General features: G+C 35.5%; 1 protein-coding gene across 2 annotated transcripts in view; it reads right to left on the bottom strand.

Moving 5' to 3' along the window:
• Positions 1–5667: 5667 nt before the first annotated feature.
• GABRG2 (gamma-aminobutyric acid type A receptor subunit gamma2) overlaps positions 5668–22266 on the bottom strand; it is a 107744-nt gene continuing 91145 nt past the window's right edge. Inside the window, exons 8-10 of one of the 2 annotated variants that reach the window (XM_041746922.1) lie at positions 12856–13061; positions 10810–10833; positions 5668–9454 (exon numbers count right to left, since the gene is read on the bottom strand). In XM_041746922.1, coding sequence (XP_041602856.1) covers positions 9179–9454; positions 10810–10833; positions 12856–13061 — 506 coding nt within the window. In that variant the 3' untranslated portion in view covers positions 5668–9178. The remainder of the gene's footprint in view (positions 9455–10809; positions 10834–12855; positions 13062–22266) is intronic. The other variant, XM_041746924.1, reaches the window with a different exon arrangement.

The following is a 22266-nucleotide window of genomic DNA, read 5'->3' as shown; positions in this document are numbered from 1 at the left end:
GTATATTCATCTTTGCATTGCCCAGTTTCAGCAAAAAACCTTTTGAGTCAGTCTAGCAAAAAATCCCTCTAAGCTTTGATGTGTCCTCTTTGTAATTTTCCATTCACTGAGCCCTACAGTACTCTGGCCATAAATTCCCACTTGTTCTTGTATTTGTAGTTGAACTCTACATCTTTCTCCCACTGCAAAGCCCCCATTACAGTAGTCTCTCTTAAATAGTCTTTTATAATTTTGTTAACAAGTGTCCTGAATAATAATATTTTAATGGGGTTTTTAAATGAATAATATATTATTCTGGGGAAACCCAATGATTTACCATCTTCTAGTTTTATTTTCCATCTATATCTTATAAATATAAATAAAGACAGAAAAGATATCAATACAGTTGAAACTTGAATAACACAAGTTTGTACTATTTGCATCCACTTGTACACAGTTTGCTTTGATAAATATAGTTCTATAAATATGTTTTCTCTTATGACTTTTCAAATAACATTTTTCTAGTTTACAGTATGAATACAATATATAATACAATACATAATATGCAAAATATGTTAATTGGCTGTTTACATTATCAGTATGACTTTAGTCAACATTAGCAGGCTGTTAGTGGTTAAGTTTTGAAGGAGTCCAAAGCTATATGCTAATTTTCATCTGCAGAGGGAGTCAGTATCTAAACCCTCGAATTGTCAAGGACCAACTGTATATTAAAATTAACAAAAGAAAACCAGCTTAAGGCATCTCTCTCTCTCTCTCTCTCTCTCTCTCTCTCATACACACACACACACACACACACACACACACACACACACATGATTTAAAGAAAGGTAAAGATTTTGTGATTATACCTTTCCTTTTTTATAATACTTTTTTTTTGAAATATAGTGTAAACTCTATGAGAACAAAACCCATGTAAATAGTTTTCACCATGATATCTCCAAAGCACAGTGCAGTGCTTGGCAGATGGCAAGTACTCAAAAAACTTATTGAATTGAATTGTATCTTCATTACTTTACAAAGGCATCAAGTGTTTTGGGGGAAAAAAGTAAATGATTAAGAAGAGAGACAGGAGTCAGTAGATGCTTAAAACAGAAAGGAACTAAATTCAAGTATCAAGTATAATTGCACTACTATTCAGTAAGTCTTCACGAGGACTCAGTTCCTTCTTATTTTCAAAGGAGTCAGGGCACTGTTCAATAAGGAAGTCATAGTCTTGTACCCTGTTGGACCTTGGGTTCAGAGGGTCTATAAGTTGATCCATTTTCCATCTGGTTTTATTTGTAGTCACTTTAGGTTAAATTGTACCAATAAAGTTTCAATTGTACCTATAGTAATTTTATTTACAGAAATAGGACTCTAGCTTTGCTAATTTTAGCTCCAACCTAGTATAGAATTATACCCTTGGGGTACCCGTAACTCAGAAACCATGTTTCTTTTTAAACTGAGCAATAGCAGATGAGAAATATTGGCTCAGAAGGTCCACATTTTGTTAAAATAGCTCCAGGCTGCTTTGCCCTATAAATCACTGAATGACTTGGACATTTGCCATGGGGCTCACCAGAGGGCCATAGCTATTAGTTCACATTAACTACCCAAAAGCAGTTTCCTGAAGGCATTTCCTTGTCTGTTATAAAGCCAATTTGAAAATTGTTCATGTTGAACAGAATGGTTAAAATATATTGGTTTTTAGTACTCCAATGTGATTCTTTTTAAAAACTAATTTTTTTTTTTCAGGCACCTAGGTGGCTCAGTGATTGAGTATCTACCTTTGGCGCAGGGGATGTTCCTGGGGTCCTAGCATCAAGTCCCACATCAGGCTCCCTGCAGGAAGCCTGCGTCTCCCTCTGCTTATGTCTCTGCCTCTCTCTGTCTCTCATGAATAAATAAATAAAAATCTCTTTTAAAAAAACTACTTTTTTTTTAAAAAAAAATAAAATAAAAATAAAAAAACTACTTTTTTTAATGGATTAGGCATCAACTGAAAAGATCTAAATTAAACCTTTATATTCAGAGTTTTGGATGATACGGTGCAAATGAAGAAGCTTTATCATGCAGTACATGTACTAATTTTTGGAGATGGCTGGATAATTTGTTTCTCTAGACCTGTTCTCCAGCCTTCCTCACCATGAGGTATTCCCCATGAGGCTAATCTCTCTAGCCCACACTATATGAGTTTCCTTGCCCTCTAGTTTCCATTTGGTTTGACCAGTAGGATGCTTTAGGTAGGAGAGGAGAGAAATCTGAGTGTTTGTTCCCACACTCCCACTCTGCCTAGCCACTATTTGGCAGTGGCTTCTATTCTATGCAAATTCACAGCTCCTGTTAGGTGGCTTCTATTCTATGCCATTTTTTAGGTTCCAATACTCCTTCCTCTTGCACTTTCAGGACTAGAATGATGTAGTAGGCAGAATAATGATACCCCAAAGATGTTTATGTTCTAATCCCTAGGACTTGTGAATATGATGCCTTACTTATTAAAAAGGACTTTGCCGATGTGATTAAGTTTAAAGCCTGGAGGCGAGTGGATTATCCTGGATTATATAGGTGGGCCCAGTGTAGTCACAATGGTCCTTAAAAGTGGAAGGCAGTAGGTCAGAGCTAGAGATACAATGGAGGAAGCAGAGGTTGGAGTGATATAATTGCTGGCTTTGAAGGTGGAAAAGGGCCATTGGCTAAGCAATGCAGCAAACCTCCAGAACCTGGAAAAAGCAAAGAACAAATTCTCCCTTGAAGGAACTCAGCCCAGAGAGCATCTTTAGTTTAGCCAGGAGACTACGGACTTTGAGGTATGATCATGAATTTGTGCTGTTCTAAATTAACTAAATGTGTGATAATTTGATACAGTGGCAGGTAGGAAACCAATCCAGATGATAATGGCTTTCCCATGGTACCATACCATCCTTTGGTTGGTGAAATTTAACACTGCCTACATCTTTGTGAATAACGCCTTGATTAATTTTTCTTCATTTATTCTCTTTGAGTGTACCATCTGACTTTTGCCAGGACTCGGTTAAATACATATACTTTATTTAGTAAACCACTTTTAAAGATTTATTCTATTTAAATAGTGGGATATATATACAGTGCCTGAGGTAAATACAGATATTCACTGTATCATTATTTATAACAATAAGAGATAACATAAATTTTCAGAATAAGGACTGGCTAAATAAATTATGGTACAGCTGTATGGTATAACAATAGAATGCCAGAAAATATTTGTTACATACATACATACATACATGCCTGACTGCAGACTATAAAACAGATCTATATCTATACCTACATCCGTATCATGTTTATACCTTTATTACCTATCTCACTAGATAAAGAAAAAGTAATGCTTTTAGTGGTTAACTCTTGCTAGTAGATAAAGGGTATCTTTTTCTTTGCAGTTTTTCATACTTTTCAAAGTTTCTACAAAGTTTTCATTAGTGTTCAGAAAACTTTAAAGCAATAATGGGGCTTCCTCACATATGGTAGAATGCTTTGTATTACAGAGAAAATATTTCTAGTTTCATCCAGTTAGACTAATAATTTCTTCTACTAGCACCTATTCAGTGCAGCTCCATTATTGTTACTTATATTCTTATCTGACTCCTCTATCATATTACGGGGCATTTTGAAGCAGAGAATGCCTTAAAATTTATTTCTTCCTATAGTCACAGTGCCCTTTGTGAGGCTCTTGATATGTGTTTACTGAAAGCTTTATATAAAATTGATTTTATAGATGCTTAATCAAAACTTCTTTGATAAGGGACTTATTTTTAGACCCATAAATAATACAAGTAACAGAAAAAAACTAAAAGGCAAATTTATATACTTATAGCAGGGACATAGAAGATAACTTGATTTAAGATGCAAATGTGCTGAATTATTTATACTAGATTCTTGTCACAGAATTGTCCATTTAAACTTTGTTTACTAAGAGGATTGAATAAGATAAGTACTTACTTAGCTGAGGTAAACATTAGGACTAGGTTACTCAACAATCCCATTAAGTACTGGAAGAAATAGCCTATCATACTTTCGGCTGGAAAGGCTTCATGGGCTAGGTAGACTCTTTAATTAGCGACTGTTCAGTGTGTGAACAGAGAAAGGCAATCTAGTAATATGGCACTATTTTGGAAAAGACTCAAGAAGGAAATTGGACAGAGTCTAGGCAACTGTGTGGAGATATGACACAGTTTAGAAAAATCTGAATATTAGATAGCATCAATAACATTAGCAGAGGAGTGATAGAAGTAAGATGGGTTAGAAAGGACCAAATGCCCTTATTTACATATGAAACTTAGTCTCCTACGATAGGAATTGTCAGGAAAATCTCCAGATGTGGGACACTTGGGTGGAATAGTCAGTTAAGCATCAGACTCTTGGTTTTGGCTCAGGTTGTGATTTCAGGGTTATGAGATAGAGTCCTGCCTAGGGCTCCACCCTCAGTGTGGAGTCTGTTTGAGATTCTCTCTCCTCCCTCTACCCCTCCCACCAAGTTCTCTCTCCCTCTCCTTCTAAAATATTAAATAAATCTAAAAAATCCCCTGATATGACCTGAATTCTCTATCTCTGGTCCAGTGACATTTTTTTCTCTTTGGCAAGAATCTTCAATTATGAGTGAATCCCCATGTTTATTTCATTAAGGATTTTATAAATTTAGCTACAAAATAATTTATTGGCTTAGTTATATTAGGAAAACATATTAAATGAAATTATACAGTTATTGATACCACTTAATGCATATTTAAAGTCCAATTAGGCATTTCCATGTTTTTAAGGAAAATTATTTTTATTTTTTAGAAGATATCTACATGTATATCTTTATGTGTATCATCTATGGTGATTTAAATGATATTGTTCTAATTGGGAATAGTTACTTACCAATACTTGGCTCTGTAATTTTCTCTATGTACATGAATGAATTTCCCAAGCATGGTATGTCAGTAAAGATATTATTCATTATTTATATTTATTATTTATACAAAATGGGAATATATAGTAATTCACTTCATAAATGATGATCATTATTCTTAAGTAAGTTAAACTATGATCATTTGCCTTTTCTTTTCTGATCTTACATATATGTGCTGAGGAAAATTATTACTATCCAGTCCTTTCTTGGTATTAAATCAGTTACTTCTTATAATAAAACTATGAGTTATAAGCCATTGTTATTATTCCCATTTTCAGGTATAATAGGTCTTGACAGGACCTGGATTTGAACCGAGGTAAATTGGAACAAGAGCCCCTGCTTTGCCATTTTGTTATACAAATAATAAGGGAAAACCTTTATTTATATTCCAAATTTGGGTGAAGAAAGTTGCAACTACATTTATAATCGGTCTATGATTTTTAACCTCAGAACAAGAAATAATAAATAAATCCTACCACTTTCCTGATACAGTAAAAATAATGAGCCTATTGAGACTAACCATGGGAAACTCTTTTGTTGTCTATTGTCTCAAGCCCTGAGGGACAAAGGCCAACTCTGAGTCTGGAATTTTTCAGATAACTGGCAGTCTCTTTTTTTCAAACAGAATTCTGAAAGCAGTAGGTACAACATATCAATTGATCATTACTTTAGGTAGAGAATAAAAGAAATGCAAAATTTATCATCTTACCTCTTTTGCTGGGTATTCTAAAATTTGTCTCATTGCAATAAAATAAAGTGAGGTCAAGATCAAAGAAAGAAAGCATCTGCAAGTTTGGCATTAACAGAAAGATAAAATATCTCAGAATTTTACTTCCAAATCCTGAAACATTGTAAGACCCAGTAGAAGCATAACGGTCAGATGCCTCTCCCAGGTTTGCCATTAACTGGTTGTGTGACCTTTGAGCAATTCAACCAGCACTAAAAAAATATAGCAGAGTTTTAGGTCTAGGCCATTCTCCCTTTCTCCTACACATTTGACAAAAATTCATAGTGACAAAGCATAGAGATAGCAATTTTTGACATAATCCCCAAAGACTGCATCATTTGGTTAATTTAATTTGACCTTCGTCACAGACAAAAATTGTTGCTACTCATCAGAATACTATTGAGACTTAAAAAGGGGGGTGGTGAAGGCCATATAATGAATATGCACTCAGCTAAAGATAAGGGCATTGAGTTAGACAGAAGACAAAACCTAAGTGAAAGCTCTTTTTTGTAACATGTCTAGAAGGTGAGAAAGAGATGTTTAAATTGGATGTAGGCAGCCATGAGAGCCAAAAGAAAGAGGCAGAGGAAGGTTAGGGCAGCAGTGCTTGTAAAGGATTAGGTTACTTTCTTCTGAGAATTTCAAAGGACTTCAAAAAAATATGACACTGTCCCTGAAGCATGTCTCCCTATGTTTTTAAGTTTGGGGGCCACAGAGAAAGTTTCTTTGGCCTTCAAAGTAACTAATGTGTACGATTTCCCCAACAAAAGAGTCTCAGTTTTTCAACCTATAGTTTAAAGGAATGTTTGCAATACAAACACTCCTTAAAAATGAAAACATGCTATAGTGTCACCTTAAGACATACATGAGTATTGCTGGATTTTTAAAGGAAAGCCAATCTGATGGAGTTGGGAGGATCATGGCAGCAGAATATTAGAGGCCCTGGAAGTAAAAGAAGACACTTTTGACCATTTGCTGAGTGCTAGTGTATAGGACGGCATTACTATATGTTTTAGCTAGTAAAATGGAGTCTTATAAAGGATGAATTGACAATTGTCAAATAACAGGTAAATGGTAGAGTTGGGATCCCAATTATGTCTGACACTAATGTCCGTGTTCTTAGCCACACCACAAGTTTTGAAGTACACAGGTTTGAGCTTTACTTACTTGGTGATATTTCTTCCTTCCATTTCCATTCCATAATCCAAATATGGAGCTCTTAACTTCTTTGAAGTGAGGAACAATACCATGCATACTAAGATCATACTGCCCACAAATAAAGTTCACATAAAGGGAAGGCAGTACTGGGGAAAGCTACAGGAAAGAGGGGTTACAATCTTTACAACAAACAAGTCTAGCTGGACCATTAACATGCCACCATCAATTAGAATGCAGCATTTTTATTGTAAAAGTCCACATAATTAGGCAAGTCCCTTTGTGAAAAGGTTTTCAAATACATAGATGGGGAGCAGCTAATAATTAAGAATTAGATTACATATAATATATATTCATATTGCCAGTACTATGCACACATTGGAAAGCTAGCTTTTTTGAGTGTCCCCATTACAGAATACATTTCAAGTTGACAGTAATGTTTCTCACCATTGAAAATTTGCCAACAACTCTCCCAAAGAGTCAACATTAAATATGTTAACAATTCAAAACATGAAAATAATTAATTCTATTTACATGTGTTTGAGGTTATATACTAGAGCACTGATATATTAAAGGTGTGTAAAATTGGCAGCTAAATGTGTTTCAAGATTCACCCAGATGACTCAATGAGGACCTTACATGGTTTTATAACAAAGCCACTCTTTCTTTTCTACTCTTTAGATTATCTATCAAGTTATACTGGCTATGATTGAATTTTAACTTAGGAAAATGATGCCACAAAGAAGAACTGACAAAGGATGCTATTTTAGAAAAATAAGGATTCAAGATGAGTACATGAAGGTGAGCTCAACTCATGTTTGAAGTCTGGTACAACCACTTCATGTGGTTGTCACATAGTTGAATGAGGCCACAGTCAGAGGTTCAACCTCCATGTAAATCATTCATCTGTTCTTTCAATTTTTAAAAATTAATCTTCTGTACTTTCTTTTTTTTGAACAGAGCATAGAATAAAACATTCTGAACACCAGTCAGGTATGAATCCTGCTCTTGCCTGTCATGTCTTCATGTGGAATTGTGGATGGGTCAAAGCTAACTCATCCCCAAACCTGGAAAAAATATGCAAACTCTAATTATGCCCTAGTAGACTCATTTCTATGCATAAACATAGGACTTAAGTATTATTTTAAAAGAAGTATGGACTTTGGCTATTTTTGTTCATTATCAAAAAATTTAGTTTAGACAAAGGTCTTTGGATCCTTCTGTTAATTTTCACAAGATCAAATAACATTTGGCAATGCCTTTGTGAAAAGATGTATTACTGGTTCCAGCTGGCTCAGAGATTCACAGAAGCATATGAAGCCAATTCACTTCAAACTGTATCTGTTGAGCACCAACCATGTGCCAGGCACTATATAAGGTGCTAAGGACCCAAAGAGGAAATGACAAGGATTCTGCCCACAAGGCACTCACAATCACTAGAAGCAGATCTTGAGATGGAGAATAAATTCTGTTAATCTATCATCCTAAAAGGAAGAAAAAAATAGCTGCAAGCACATACAATTACTTTGTACTCTATGAAATTGGGCATATTTAGAGATGGCAAATGTCAATTATTCAGTCTATATTTTACTTAAATTGTTTTAATATGTCCTACATGGAAAAAAATAAGTTTTTCGAATCTTCATGCTTGAGGGAGAAGGTAGAGAAAATTCCTCCCTCCAATTCCAAACCCAAACCCTTATAATTACATTCACAATTCTTTGATGGCCCAAAGTCACAGAATAAGAGACAATGCTTTATGATGTTAACTTCATTCATTTATTTTGGCTCTAAAGAGATGCATGCATTAAACTTGAAGCATTCTATGCTACTGAAATATTTACATCATTGTACATGTGATATGGAGGAAATTTTCTTCCTATCTTGGGATAGAGGTATAATAGATTTCTAGTCTAGGCTCTTATATTTAAAGTGACTTGTGGTTTTTCTCAAATGAGGGAGATATCCTACTGGGACCAAGTTTGCTACAACCTGCCCCCAAATGAGCACAGGGCACAGTTTTGGACCTTTTGCATCTAATTGTATTTTGAACTGATTAAGGACACCACCACTGTTAAGTAGTCATGGCTTCCACTATTTTAATCATTGTAGCTGAAAAATATCTTGTTTGGTTTCAGTGTTCTTGCTCTAATTTCACTTTGCCTTGCAGATTTGAAACACAGCAAACATTTTAGTTCAAATTACACTTACCACAGGAGAGTTGGGCATAAACAATATGACAGTAATACAATTTAGAGGGTTAAGAACATAGAAACAAATTTAAATTATTGTAAACCACACAAGAGATTATTTAAGCAGACTTAGAAAGGACATCTTCTCTCCATGAGATTTAGTGAATAAGACCCACATCAATTAAACCCATACCTCTTTCACAGGTAAAGGTAGGAAACCCAATAAACTAGATTGAACAAGCAGAAGGCAGTGGGGAAGAAGATCCGTGCATATGAGTCCATTTTGGCAATACGAATATGTATCCTCCCATGTCTCCAAGCTCCTGTTCGGCAGTCTTCAAAACAGCAAAAGAAACTGGCACAGTCCTTGCCATCCAGACACTCATACCCATATTCTTCATCTCTCTCTTGAAGGTGAGTAGCATTGTTCATTTGAATGGTTGCTGATCTTGGGCGGATATCAATGGTAGGGGCCTGAGACAAGGGTAGGGAAGAGTAGTTAGTGATATTTGATAAATCCTAAACTAGGTCTCCACAATGTCACCAAGGTGAATGATGAATCTGAAAATGAGTACTCAGGAATTGCTATGAAATCGTGATCTACAATGGTAAAATTGAACTTAGAAGGATAGCACATTTGCAGATTTCAAAGTTTGAGCTTAAGCAGTGCAGCTGAAAATAATACCATCAAGCTAATAGCTATAGCAAGAAGATTGAACACCAAAAGAACTCAAAGTTTAAAGATTTAAATCAAACAACTACATGGAATCTTATTCTAGTAAATATTAGATGTGAGGTTGGTTACATGAAGGCATTTAATGGTGTTGCATGTGAGTAGAACAAAGAAATAAAATGCATCAATTTTGAACTCAAATTTTGTGTCATGCTTACCTATACACAAATAGTAAACCCCATTACACTGAGCAAATGTACTAAATGCTATTAAAAGAAAATGTTAAAATTTACATAAATATAGGAGTTTTCTGAGTTAATACCACAAATAGTATGGCTTATGTTTTGAAGAAATATAGTGCTTTGTCTACAATTCAGCATCTGGAAGCTTCAGAACATCAGCAATGTTCACCTACATGTAAGTGAAAACTCAGAAAAAAAAAATACTACCACCTTTTTTACCATTTGAGAAGAAACTAATACCAATTAATTGAATAATTTAATCGTTGCTGCCATATTAATTATCAAAGTACTATAAATCTCAATGATTAATTTAATTTGGAAGAGTTAGTTTTATGATATTATAAATACAAATCCTAGTATCTCTGTGTAAGTTATCAGAATTCAACTGGGAAAATAAATAGCATTGCACTATTGCATGATAGAGCCCAAAGGCCCTGGATTGCCCTAAAAAGAAGGGATGGGTATTATAACTTAAAGGATTTCAGAGTATTATTTTTATAGAACTGAAAGGTAGAGTTGAGATCAATGGAGATTATCAAATTTACTTATCAAAAAACAATCCTGTTTTGAATTAGGATTACAGTTACATATATATGGTAGGTGCAGTCAGTGAATTTTATCTGAAAAAAAGAGAATAACTTTCGGCTTTCATATTTAAAGAGGCACTCTTTTCCAATGACATGCCATAGAGTTTATAGCTTGATAGGGTAAAACCTTTGTGAATTAGTGTAGGGCTGACAAATCAACTCTAGAAATCTATAGAACTTTCTTCATCTCAAAGGTCTTACCTCTCGTAGAATACTTAAATATCTATTCACTAAAAAAACAACAAAAAAAATTGAAACACCATGTAAGCGTTAATAATTAAATTCAGCAGTTGCATGCAGTGAATTTTCATTCCAAAAACATTATACCTTGAAGGAAAACATCCGAAGAAGCTTTGGGTTTGTAGACAGAAAAGAGAATTGCATTTTTTTTTTAATTAAAAGAAGGAAAAAGGAAAAGAAAAAGACAAAATAAGATAAATTAAAAATACATTTTAAAAACATAGTAAAATGAACTGAAATTATAAACACAGAAGGACAATTCTGGGCTTGGAATAAAGTTAGAAAATGGAATTTGGGGATTTCAGTAAATTAATCCACAATTATCTAACTGCAAAAGCCAGTGTTGTTCACCTGTGAAGAAGCTTTCCATTGCCTGGCTTCCCTGTATAAAACTACTGTGATTTTATTTTCTAATTAATACCAAGGAGGCCTTAATAGGTAAATCTTAACACAATGAACCAAAAGGCAGATTTAATGGAAAAATGAAATTTTAGCTTCTCATTCATAGCTTAGGTTTCTTTCTAGTGATGAATCATCCAATTGGCTTACAAGATGGAAATCCATTAAATTTTCAGGTAATTTGATTTTTTTCAGTTCCTTTAGTCCCCTCTGCGAAGGTATAGCTGTTAGAAAAGGCATAGGGGCATTTTTTGAAGACTCTTGTTTAAAAGCTCACCCTGTCACATCCTTGTTAATGCTGACATACAATAATGTTGAGTGTCATAAAACCCTTTTCTTGGGGAAAAATGTAATGGAAAGTGAAGGATGGGGAGAAATAATAATTTAAAAAACACAATAAGGAAAATAAAATAAGGATAGAAAAAATGCAAAGATAGAGAGGCAAACAGACAGGGAAGGAAAGAACTGCATAAAGCATAGTGAATATTTGGGAAATTAAGGATAAACATTTCTTTTTGTATTAATTATCAAGATTAATGAATTTTTTTTCTTTACCTGTTACAGATTCTTAAATTCAGAAAAATATATGCCATTTGTAGAATTTCACCAGGGTTCCTTGAGATCCACCATGATATAATCTAGAATTAGCTATATTTCCTCATTATAATTTAGTCCCCCCAAAGCTGGTGGGTCAGATAGCTAGCCACTATCAAGGCTCTCTCATGGCCCTTATGGTAGACCAGGAGAGTCTATAAATTCGGGAAGCTAGTGTGACTTCCTTTGCCCCTGTCTTAGAAGGGAACAGACTTTAACTTCTGTGGAGCTTCCTAGAAACCCCAGACAACCTCTATACTCAGGTGTGTAAATGGGTAGCTACTTGTTCTTTCCAACATCCATATTAAAGGATAATTGCATTAAGCTTGTATATTTGTCCTTTATCATCTCTATTTAAAGTTTCGTGGCAAGGTGAAGTCATCCTACCTTTTTCCAAATCACTGAAACTATATAAATCATCAACATCAACCAGGATCACAACTATTAATGGTAAGGAATTTAATTTGTAAGGTACCATGTGATGCTTTTTCCCTTCATTACCACAGCAGCCCTTTAATTAATATATATATATATATACATATATATATATATATATATATAGTAATGCTCATTTTCTATATGAGAAAACAAAGACACAGGGAGGCTAAGTAACTTCTCCAAACAATAGATGATACATTTCATTTAAAAACAAAATGATACATTTTGAATATGAAACCAACGGTAATCCTCTGGTGATAAAACACACACACATAATTACTTGCAAAAGTGTGGTGATCTTTGAAACTTCAAGAGTGTTTGTTGTGGCTTCCTAGTAGAAAGCCTTGAATGGAAATGTTAATTTAAAACACCAATAATTTAAGAATATTATAGTAAGGAACAGAAAGATGACAATGAAACCTAGAATAACAGCAACTAGAGAATAAATGCATGTCTCTGCAATGTTTATAATCCCTATGCAATGAAGAGAGTAAGAGTCTGTCTTAGTGAATCAGGTCTCTCCCAAGTAAATAATGACCAAAATTAATTCTTATGATGCAGCCAAACTCATAAATTCTGTTTTTATTTTAGAGCTGAAGGTGTTGAGATTTAGGTTGTAGACAGGCTAAGACGAAATCAAAACAAAACCAGGTGGCTTTCCACATAAAAATTTCAATGATCCCAATGGGAAATGATACATACAGGGTTTTTCTTCTTTTTGTCTTTATCCTTGCTTGGTTTCCGGTTGCTGACAAAGTAATGCAGGGTGCCATATTCCACCAAAGCGGAGAAGACAAAGATGAAGCAAACAGATACAAAGAGATCCATGGCTGTAACATAGGAGACCTTGGGGAGCGACTTCCGGGCAATGGTGCTGAGGGTGGTCATTGTCAAGACAGTGGTGATACCTGAAGAAAGGTACAGTAAAACAGATCATGTGACCTCATCATTAAGTAGGGTAACTGAGTCAGTACTGAGACCAACTTTGTTTTGTGACTTCTGATAAGTAATCTTAGTAATGGGAAAGGAGGCATAACTGTAATCCATTCACTCAGCCCACAAATATTTATTGGCTGCTTACCAAGTATCAGTTACTATAACAAGCAGTGAGTAGATGCTGAGAAATAAGATGGACATGTTCCCTGACCTTATATAACTTATTTTTAGTGACAGAGAACCCTAAATTAATTGCACAAAGAAAAGTATATTTATAAATTATGGTTTGTGTAATGAAGAATAGCAAGGATGTTGAAAACCTAATTATATGTAATACTGAGGAAATATATCTTTGAGGAGGTGATTTTTAAGGCAGAGTTAAAAAAGTTAAGGAGAAGTTAAAAAAAGTTAGGAGACACAGACTTCTAATTGCTGAGTAAATAAAGGAAGATACTGAGGAAGGGACACATTATCTTTTTTTTTAAAAGATTTTTATTTATTTATTCATTAGAGACACACAGAGAGAGAGAGGCACAGACTCAGGCAGAGGGAGAAGCAGGCCCCATGCAGGGAGCCTGACGCGGGACTCGATCCCAGGTCGCCAGGATCACGCCCTGGGCTGAAGGTGGCACTAAACCGCTGAGCCACCTGGGCTGCCCACACACTCTATTAAAAAAAAATTAGAATACCTATCATCTGGGGAGGGGCAAGGGTATCAAGGTGATGCTGAGATATCATAAGTTCTATTATGCAAAGCATGCAAAGGAGTTCACATTTTATTTAAAGTACAAGGAGGATCCATTAAGGGTGTTAAATAGAGGAGATGAGCTAAGTGACATGTTCTACTTAATGAACTTTTTAAAGACCATCATAGAGAGTAAAGATGGTGCAGTAGAAAGATACTGAGCTCACTACCCCCACGGATATACCTCGCTATACCAACTAAATATATTGCAACTCACTCTGAAAATAATCTAAGATTGGTAGAACATATCTTCTATAACAACTAAAGTCATAAAAAGAAGGCCATATCAAGAAGGGTATGAGAGAAGAGGCATGGTAGGAATCAAACTACTGTTGCAGCTACCCACAAGTGGGAGGGATATCACAAGCATGGAGGAATAAGGGGATTCAGGGGATTCAGGGGATGGGCACCTCCATCCCTGTGTGCCTGCACTGAAATGAGCTCCCATAACATTTGGCTTTAAAAATCAGCAGGGTTTAACTCCAGGAAAGCCAGTGTTATAGGAAACCAAGTCTCCACTTTTAAAGAGCCAGCATGCCTTATTACTCACCATGAATTCCAACACAGAAGAACTAGTTTGAAAAGTGCCTGGGTTATACATGAAGGAGATCTATTGACTGATTTTTGAATGTGTGCTAAAGGGGTAAGAACCTCCAGAAGCTTTCTCCAGGAACAGAAGTGTTGATATGCACCATTTTTCTTGCCCTGTTTCAGCCTAGATGGCTATTTACTTGTAAAAGGCGAAAGATTTATGCGATCTGAAGAGAAACCAGAGTGTGGCTATTTACTTGTAAAAGCCAGTTCTGAAACTTTCTACTTGCTAGCAGCACTTGCCCCACCCCATCATTCCTCAACAGATCCATCTCCCATAATTCACCCTCCCCAGAACGCACCCCTCCAAAGTGTCTCCTGTCCCACCATAACTGGCCAGGTGATCTCAGTTGGGACCAGCAACCCCCTCAAAGAGATTATTTCCCCACAACAGCTGATAGGCAGCCCTTGCCAAAACCAATGTCCTTTCAAAGCAAACCTTTCCCCAGGGACTGGGGAATTAACCCCACAAAACAGCATGCCTATAGTACCTGGAACCAGGCCTCTCAGCTCACTGTGCTAGGGGCAGACCCTACCCAACACTGTGCCCACAGCAGTCACGGTCATAACAGGAGGGTGCACACAGCCCATACAGGGGATATCCCTGGAGCACCTGGGTCTGGTGACCAGGACGGGATTGTGCTACAGGGCACCATAAGCATGCTCTCAACATGAGGCCGCTACTTTCAAAATCAGGAGATAGAGCTGACCCACCTGATACATGAAAACAAACACAGAGAGTTAGACAAAATGAGGAGACAAACAAATGTTCCAATAAATAAACAAGACAAAGCCACAGAAAAAGAGCTAAACAAAATGGACATAAGCAAACTACCTGACAGAGTTCAAAGTAATGGTCACAAAGATACTCATAGGACTTGAGAAGTTACTGAATGAACTCAGAACAAAGAAATAAAAAATATAATAAAGAACCAGTCAGTGCCAAAAATACAATAACTGAAATTAAAATACACTAGAGGGAATCAACAGAAAATTAGAGTATAGGGACACCTGGGTGGCTCAACGGTTGAGTGTCTGCCTTTGGCTCAGGGTGTGACCCCTGTCCAGGGATTGAATCCCACATTGGGCTCCCTGCAAGGAGCCTACTTCTCCCTCTGCCTATGTCTCTGCTTCTCTCTCTGAGTCTCATGAATAAATAAATAAAACCTTAAAAGAAAAAAAAAAAAAAGAAGAAGAAGACGACTAGAGTATGCAGAAGAATGGATCAGTGAGCTAGAAGACAGGGTAATGGAAAGCACCCATGCTGAACAGCAAAAAGAAAAAATTCTAAAAAATAAAAATAAGTTAAGGAATCTCTGAGACCATATCAAACATACTAACTTTCATATTATAAAGGTTCCAGGAGGAGAAGAGAGAAAGAAAGGGGTAGAAACTTGCTGGAAGAAATGAGAGCTGAAAACATCCCTAATCTGGGAAAGAAAATAGACATCCAGGCCAGGAAGCCCCAAACAAGCTAAAGCCAAGGTGGTCCACACCAAGACACATAATTCAAATGGAAAAATTTAAAGATAAGTAGATAATCTTAAAAGCAGCAGGAGAGAGAAAACCCTCTAAGGCTATTAGCTGATTTTTTCAGCAGAGATTTTGTAGGCCAGAAGAAAATAGCCCTGATATTCAAAGTGCTGAAAGGAAACAAAACAAAACAAAACCTATGAGCAAGGATACTCTACCCAACAAGGCTATCATTCAGAATTGAAAGAGAGAAAGTTTCTCAAACAAAAGTTACAGGAGTTCATCACCACTAAATTGGCATAAAAGGGACTTAAGTGGAAAATAAAAGGCCATAACTAGAAATAAGAAAATTGTGGCAGGAAAAAAATCTTAATGGTAAAAGCAAACATACATTAAAGGTAACAAGTTAATGAAGGTTAAAATGCTAGTATGAAGGTTAAAATGCAAAATTAGTATAATCAATTATATTTACAAAAATTAATCAAGGAATACAGAAAAAAAAGATTAAGGGCAGCCCCGGTGGTGCAGTGGTTTATCGCCGCCTGCAGCCCAGGATGTGACCCTGGGGACCAGGGATCGAGTCCCACATCGGGCTCCCTGCATGGAGCCTGCTTCTCCCTCTGCCTGTGTCTCTGCCTCTCTCTGTGTGTGTGTGTGTGTGTCTCTCACGAATAAATAAATAAAGTCTTTAAAAAAAAGATTAAAATATGGCATCATATACATAAACATGGAAAGGAGAGTAAAAATGTAGTGCTTTTAGAATGTGTTTGAACTTAAGTAACCAGAAACTTGTTATAGACTGCTATATACATAGGAAGTTATAAATGAACCTCATGGTAACCACAAGCCAAAAACTTAGATACCCCCTCCCCCAAAGAAAATAAAGAGAAAGTAATTGAAGCATAACACTAAAGAAAGTCATCAAACTATAAAGCAAGAAAGAACTACAAAACAACCAGAAAACAATTTTAAAAATGGCAATAAATCCATGCCTATCGATAATTACTTTATAAATGGACTAAATGCTTCAATCAAAAGACATAGAGTGACTGCATAGATTAAAGAACAAGATCCATATATATGCTGCCAACAAGAGAATACTTCAGACCTAATGACATATACAGGCTTAAAGTAAAGGGACGGAAAAATATATCCCATGAAAATGAAATTGAGAAAAAAGCTGGAGTAGCAATACTTATATGAGACAAAATAGACTTTAAAGTAAAGGCTGTAACAAGGGACAAAGAAGGGCATTACATAATGATAAGAAGACCAATGCAACTTGAAGACATAATGTTAGTAAATATTTCCACATCCAACATACTAGCACCTAAACATATAAAGCAAATATTAACAGACAAAAAGGGAGAAATTGTCAGTAATACAATAATAGTAGAGGACTTTAACAGCCCATTTACATCAATGGATGAATATTCAGACAGAAAATCAGTAGAGAAACAGTGGCTTTAAATGACATATTAGATTAGATGGACTTAACAGATACAGAAAATTCCATCTAAAGCCAGCAGAATATACATCCTTTTCAAATGCACATGGAACATTCTCTAGGATAGAGCATATGTTAGGCCACAAAACAAGTCTCAATAAAATTAACAAGATTGATATCATCATTTCCAACCACAACACTATGAAACTAGGAATCAATTACAAGAAAAAAAAAACTGGAAGAAACACAAAGATAAGGAGTCTAAAGGGCATGCTACTAAAAAACAAATGGGTCAAGGAAGAAATGAAAGAGGAAATAAAAAATAATAATAATACATAGAGGGGAGCCTGGGTGGCTCAGTTGGTTAAGCATCTGTCTTTGGCTTAGGTTATGATTTCAGATCCTAGGATTGAGCACAGCATTGACCTCCCTGCTCAGTGGAGAGTCTGCTCCTCCCTCTCCCTCTGCTCCTCCCTCACCCCACTCATTCTCTTTCTCTTTCTCTCTCTCAAATAAATAAATGAAATGTTTTAAAAATACAGGGAGGTAAATGAACATAGAAAGACTATGGTTCAGAATCTTTGGGATACAAGAAGTTTATAGCAATACAGGTGTAGCTCAGGAAACAAAAAAATCTGAAACCTAACAATCTCAAATCTAACCTTATTCCTCAAGGAATTTAAAAAAGAAGAACAAAGCCTAAATTTAGTAGAAGAAAGGAAAAATAAAGATCAGATTGGAAATAATTGAAAGAGACTAAAAAGGAAAAGATGAAACTAAAAACTTGTTCTTTTAAAAGAGAAAACTGATAAATCATTAGTAAGACTAATCAAGAAAAAATACTCAAAATCAGAAATGAAAGAAATTATAAGTGACAAGACATAAATATAAAAAAATAACAATATGAAAAATTATATTGCAACAAATTGGATAACCTAGAAGAAATGATAAATTCCTAGAATTATACAATCATCTAATGCTGAATCAGGAAGAAATTTAAAAACTGAACAAACCAATTACTAGTAATGAAATTGAAGTGGTATTCAAAATACTCCCAAAGAACAAAATCCAAGACCAGAAGGCTTCACAGCTGAATTCTACCAAACATTTAAAGAAGTAAGTACTTGGTTCAGAGTACCTGTACTCTGAAATGATAAGAAATGGAAGGCAACACAAATAAATGGAAATATATACCATGGTCATGCTTGGAAGAATAAATATTCTTAAAATGTCCATATTACCCAAAGCAATCTATAGCTTTAGTATAATCTGTATCAAAATAACAATAGCACTTATTACAATCCTAAAATTTGTATAGAACTATAAAAAGACCCTTGATTGCCAATGAAATCTTGCCTAAAGACAAAGTTGGAGGTATCATAATCCCAGAATTGAAAGAAAACTATGAGGCTATAGTAATCAAAACGGTATGGTAGTGGCACAAAAAAAATAGACACATAAATCAATGGATCAGAATTAAAAGCCCAGAAATAAATCCATGCTTTTATGGTAAATTAATCCATAAGAAAGGAGGAGGCATGAATATGCAAGGAGAAAAAGACTCACTTCAGTAAATAGTGTTGGAACAATTGGACAGCTACATGTGAAAGAATGAAACTGGATTACTTTCTCACCTCATATACAAAAATACTTTCAAGATGGAGGACCTTTAATTATAAAACTCCTAAAAGAAAACATAGCTAGTAAACTCATGGACCTCAGCTTTTGAAATATTTTTTCTGAATTTGTCTCTCGAGCCAAGGAAAATAAGGGCAAAAATAAACAATTAGGACTAAATCAAACTAAAGAACTTTTGCTTAGCAAAGGAAAACATCAACAAAACAAACAAACCAGTGTATGGAATGGGAGAAGATATTTGCAAATGATTTGTCTGGTAAGGGGTTAATATCCAAAACAGATAAAGAACTTCTACAACTCAACATCAAAAGAATAAATAACCCAATTAAAAATGGGCAGACTACCCAAATAGACATTTTTCCAAAGACGACTCACAGAAACGGCCAAGAGAGTTATGAAAAGATTCTCAGCATCACTCATAATTAGGGAAATGCAAATCAAAACAATAGTAAGATACCACTTCACACCTGACAGAAATGGCTAGTATCAAAAAGATGAGAAATAACAGTTGTGGCAAAGATGTGGAGATAAGGGAGCCCTGGTACACTCTTGTTAAAAATGCTAATTGATGAACCATTCTGGAAAATAGTATGGAGGTTCTTCAAAAAACAACAAATAGAAATACTATATGATCCAGTAATTTCACTTTTGGGTATTTACCCCCAAAAAACAAAAACACTAATTCAGAAGATATATGCACCCCTGTGGTTATTGCAGTGGCATTCAGAATAGCCAAGATATGGAAGGAACCCACGTGTCCACTGACAGATGAATGGATAAATATAATATAGTATAAATATATACAGAATGGACTTTTTCTTAGCCATAAGAAAAAATAATCTTGCCTTTTGTTACAACATGGACGGCCCTAGAGGACATTATGTTAAGTGAAATAAATCAGACAAAGGCAAATGCCATGTATCTGAAAAATAAAATATGCAAATGAGCAAGCAACAACAAAAATAGAAACAGACTGATAAGGACAAACCTGTGTTTGCCTGAAGGAAGATGGGTAGGGGTATAGGCAAAATAGGTGAAGGGGATTAAGAGGTACGAACTTCCATTTATAGAATAAATAAGCCCCAAGAACCATGTGGCTCTTTTGGGTCATTATATTTTAGTTTAATATCACGTTTCCTCAGTGTATTTTCTGTTATGAAATTCCCAAGAGGGGAAAGATTGGTGTTGGTTGAAATAATTTCACAGAAATGGATAGCTCTTCATAGAGGAGAGGCATCCCTCAAGATAACTGCAGTTGTAAACTACAATTGTAGCCTCTTTCCTATGTTAATTATTATTATGGAATAGCCCAACTCCCTTTCTAGTCTGTATATGCTGTGATAACAGGAAAGACCTCTATACTAACGTTCTTTGTGACCTCATAGACAAGTATAGTGTTGGGACTCAATATTTTTTTGAATGCATAAATAAAATAATCAATAAATAGTACATAGATGAAAGGTCAAAGAGACCCTCCTACATTTAAAAATAGGAATTCATATTGATGACTTGTAAGAGAGAGTTTTAACTGTACATAACAGTAGCTAACATTTATGGATCTCTTTCTTTGGCCAGGTACTGCATCAAACACTTTATATATTATCCCACAAAATCTTCACAATGAGGATTATCACTGTTATCCTTTTTTGCAAGTGAAAAAAACTTGAGCACAGCAAGAATAAGGAATCTGTCCAAGGTAGAAAGTGAGAGAGATGAGAAACAAGCCTACAAAGTCTAACTTAAAATGCCATGCTCTGACCCACATTGTTACATTCCCTTTCTATGAACATGTACCTAACATGTAGAATGAAGCACCAGACACTTCTTGAGAGCTAATGTATTTTTCTAATTTGAGATCATGTGGAGTATAGGTCTTCTATAGTATCATTGTAGAACCTTAGCAATGGTGAAGTTTCTCATCTATAAACCAGGAAGGGTGTGGGAGGTGCATATCTCATAGCATTCTTGTGAAGATTAAGTAATGTTCATTGTCAGTTCCTAGTAAAATATCAATAAATGTAAAATATTTATTTTAGAGGACAGACTTCTCTTCAAACTAAAAAAACTTCATTTGAGTTGTCCATGTGTTAATGCATGTAGAAGTTCTTGACTATACTTAATTACAGTGGATATATTTGGGGGGATTATTTAAAAACTAAATTGGCATGTTGGCCTTCACTTTCAGGCCACAAGCCACGCTTGACCTATGAGGAGTGAAAATGTCAGAAATTATAGTAGATACCATCGATAAGTTAACTTAAGAAAATCTGACATGTCTAAACACTTATCTAGCAAGTTGGGAAGACGGTATTTGGCTACATGGAAGTTCATCACAGCCATGTAAAAGAAGAATCCTAAAGCACCACTTCATGAAATTTTCAGTTTGTGCTTGGAGTTGCAGAGAAGAGAACAATGGGTGGAAGACAGGTGGTTATTTTAACGGATTCACCAATCACAAAACAAGATAGCTGGGGGTGTTTTGTTTTTTGTTTTTTAAAGATTTTATTTATTTATTCATGAGAGACACACAGAGAGAGGCAAAGACATAGGCAGAGGGAGAAGCAGGCTCCTTGCAGGAAGCCCAATGCAGGACTTGATCCCAGGACCCTGGGACCACACCCTGAGCCAAAGGCAAATGCTCAACCACTGAGCTACCCAGGTGCCCCTGGGGGTGGTTTTTAAGCCCAGTTTGGCTAAGCAAAGAATTAGATTTCTCTTACCTGGGATAGATGAAAAATATCCATAGCTTTTATCAATTCCTCCAGTCTTGGCATCAAATAAGCTCTTCAGACATGTTACCTCACCTCAGATTACTCAGGTGAAAAATACCGACTGGTGTTTTTATTATTTCATTCATTAAATCATGATTAAGGTTTACCAGCTATCACCTGTGTACCAAACTTCATTCAAGTGTTACAAGCCCCAAGATGACTGCTCCCCATGCTCTTGTGGTCTGAGCTCAGAAAGCAGCCAGGAGTCTGAGCCACATAGGTATATTTATCTCACTCATCAAACAACTTGGCTTTGTATATTCTGTGGCAATAAACTGAAGTTCCACCAGTGTTTAGGGTCATCTGGTTTAACACTTGATTGCAAATACTGGAAAAGGTAATGTGATCACACATTAGAATCATCTGGGGAATTTTTATTATTATTATTTTAATCTTGACATGCAGGCCAAGCTCTCAAAATTTAGATAGACATCTCCTATAATTGGACGGAGATGCAGCTAGACATGTAAAGGCTCTCTAGTGATATAAATTTTTCAATAAATAAAGCTCAG

The sequence above is a fragment of the Vulpes lagopus genome, chromosome 3 (assembly GCF_018345385.1).
Source record: "Vulpes lagopus strain Blue_001 chromosome 3, ASM1834538v1, whole genome shotgun sequence".
NCBI lineage: Eukaryota > Metazoa > Chordata > Mammalia > Carnivora > Canidae > Vulpes > Vulpes lagopus.
This window is presented reverse-complemented; position numbering and strand designations above follow the sequence as displayed.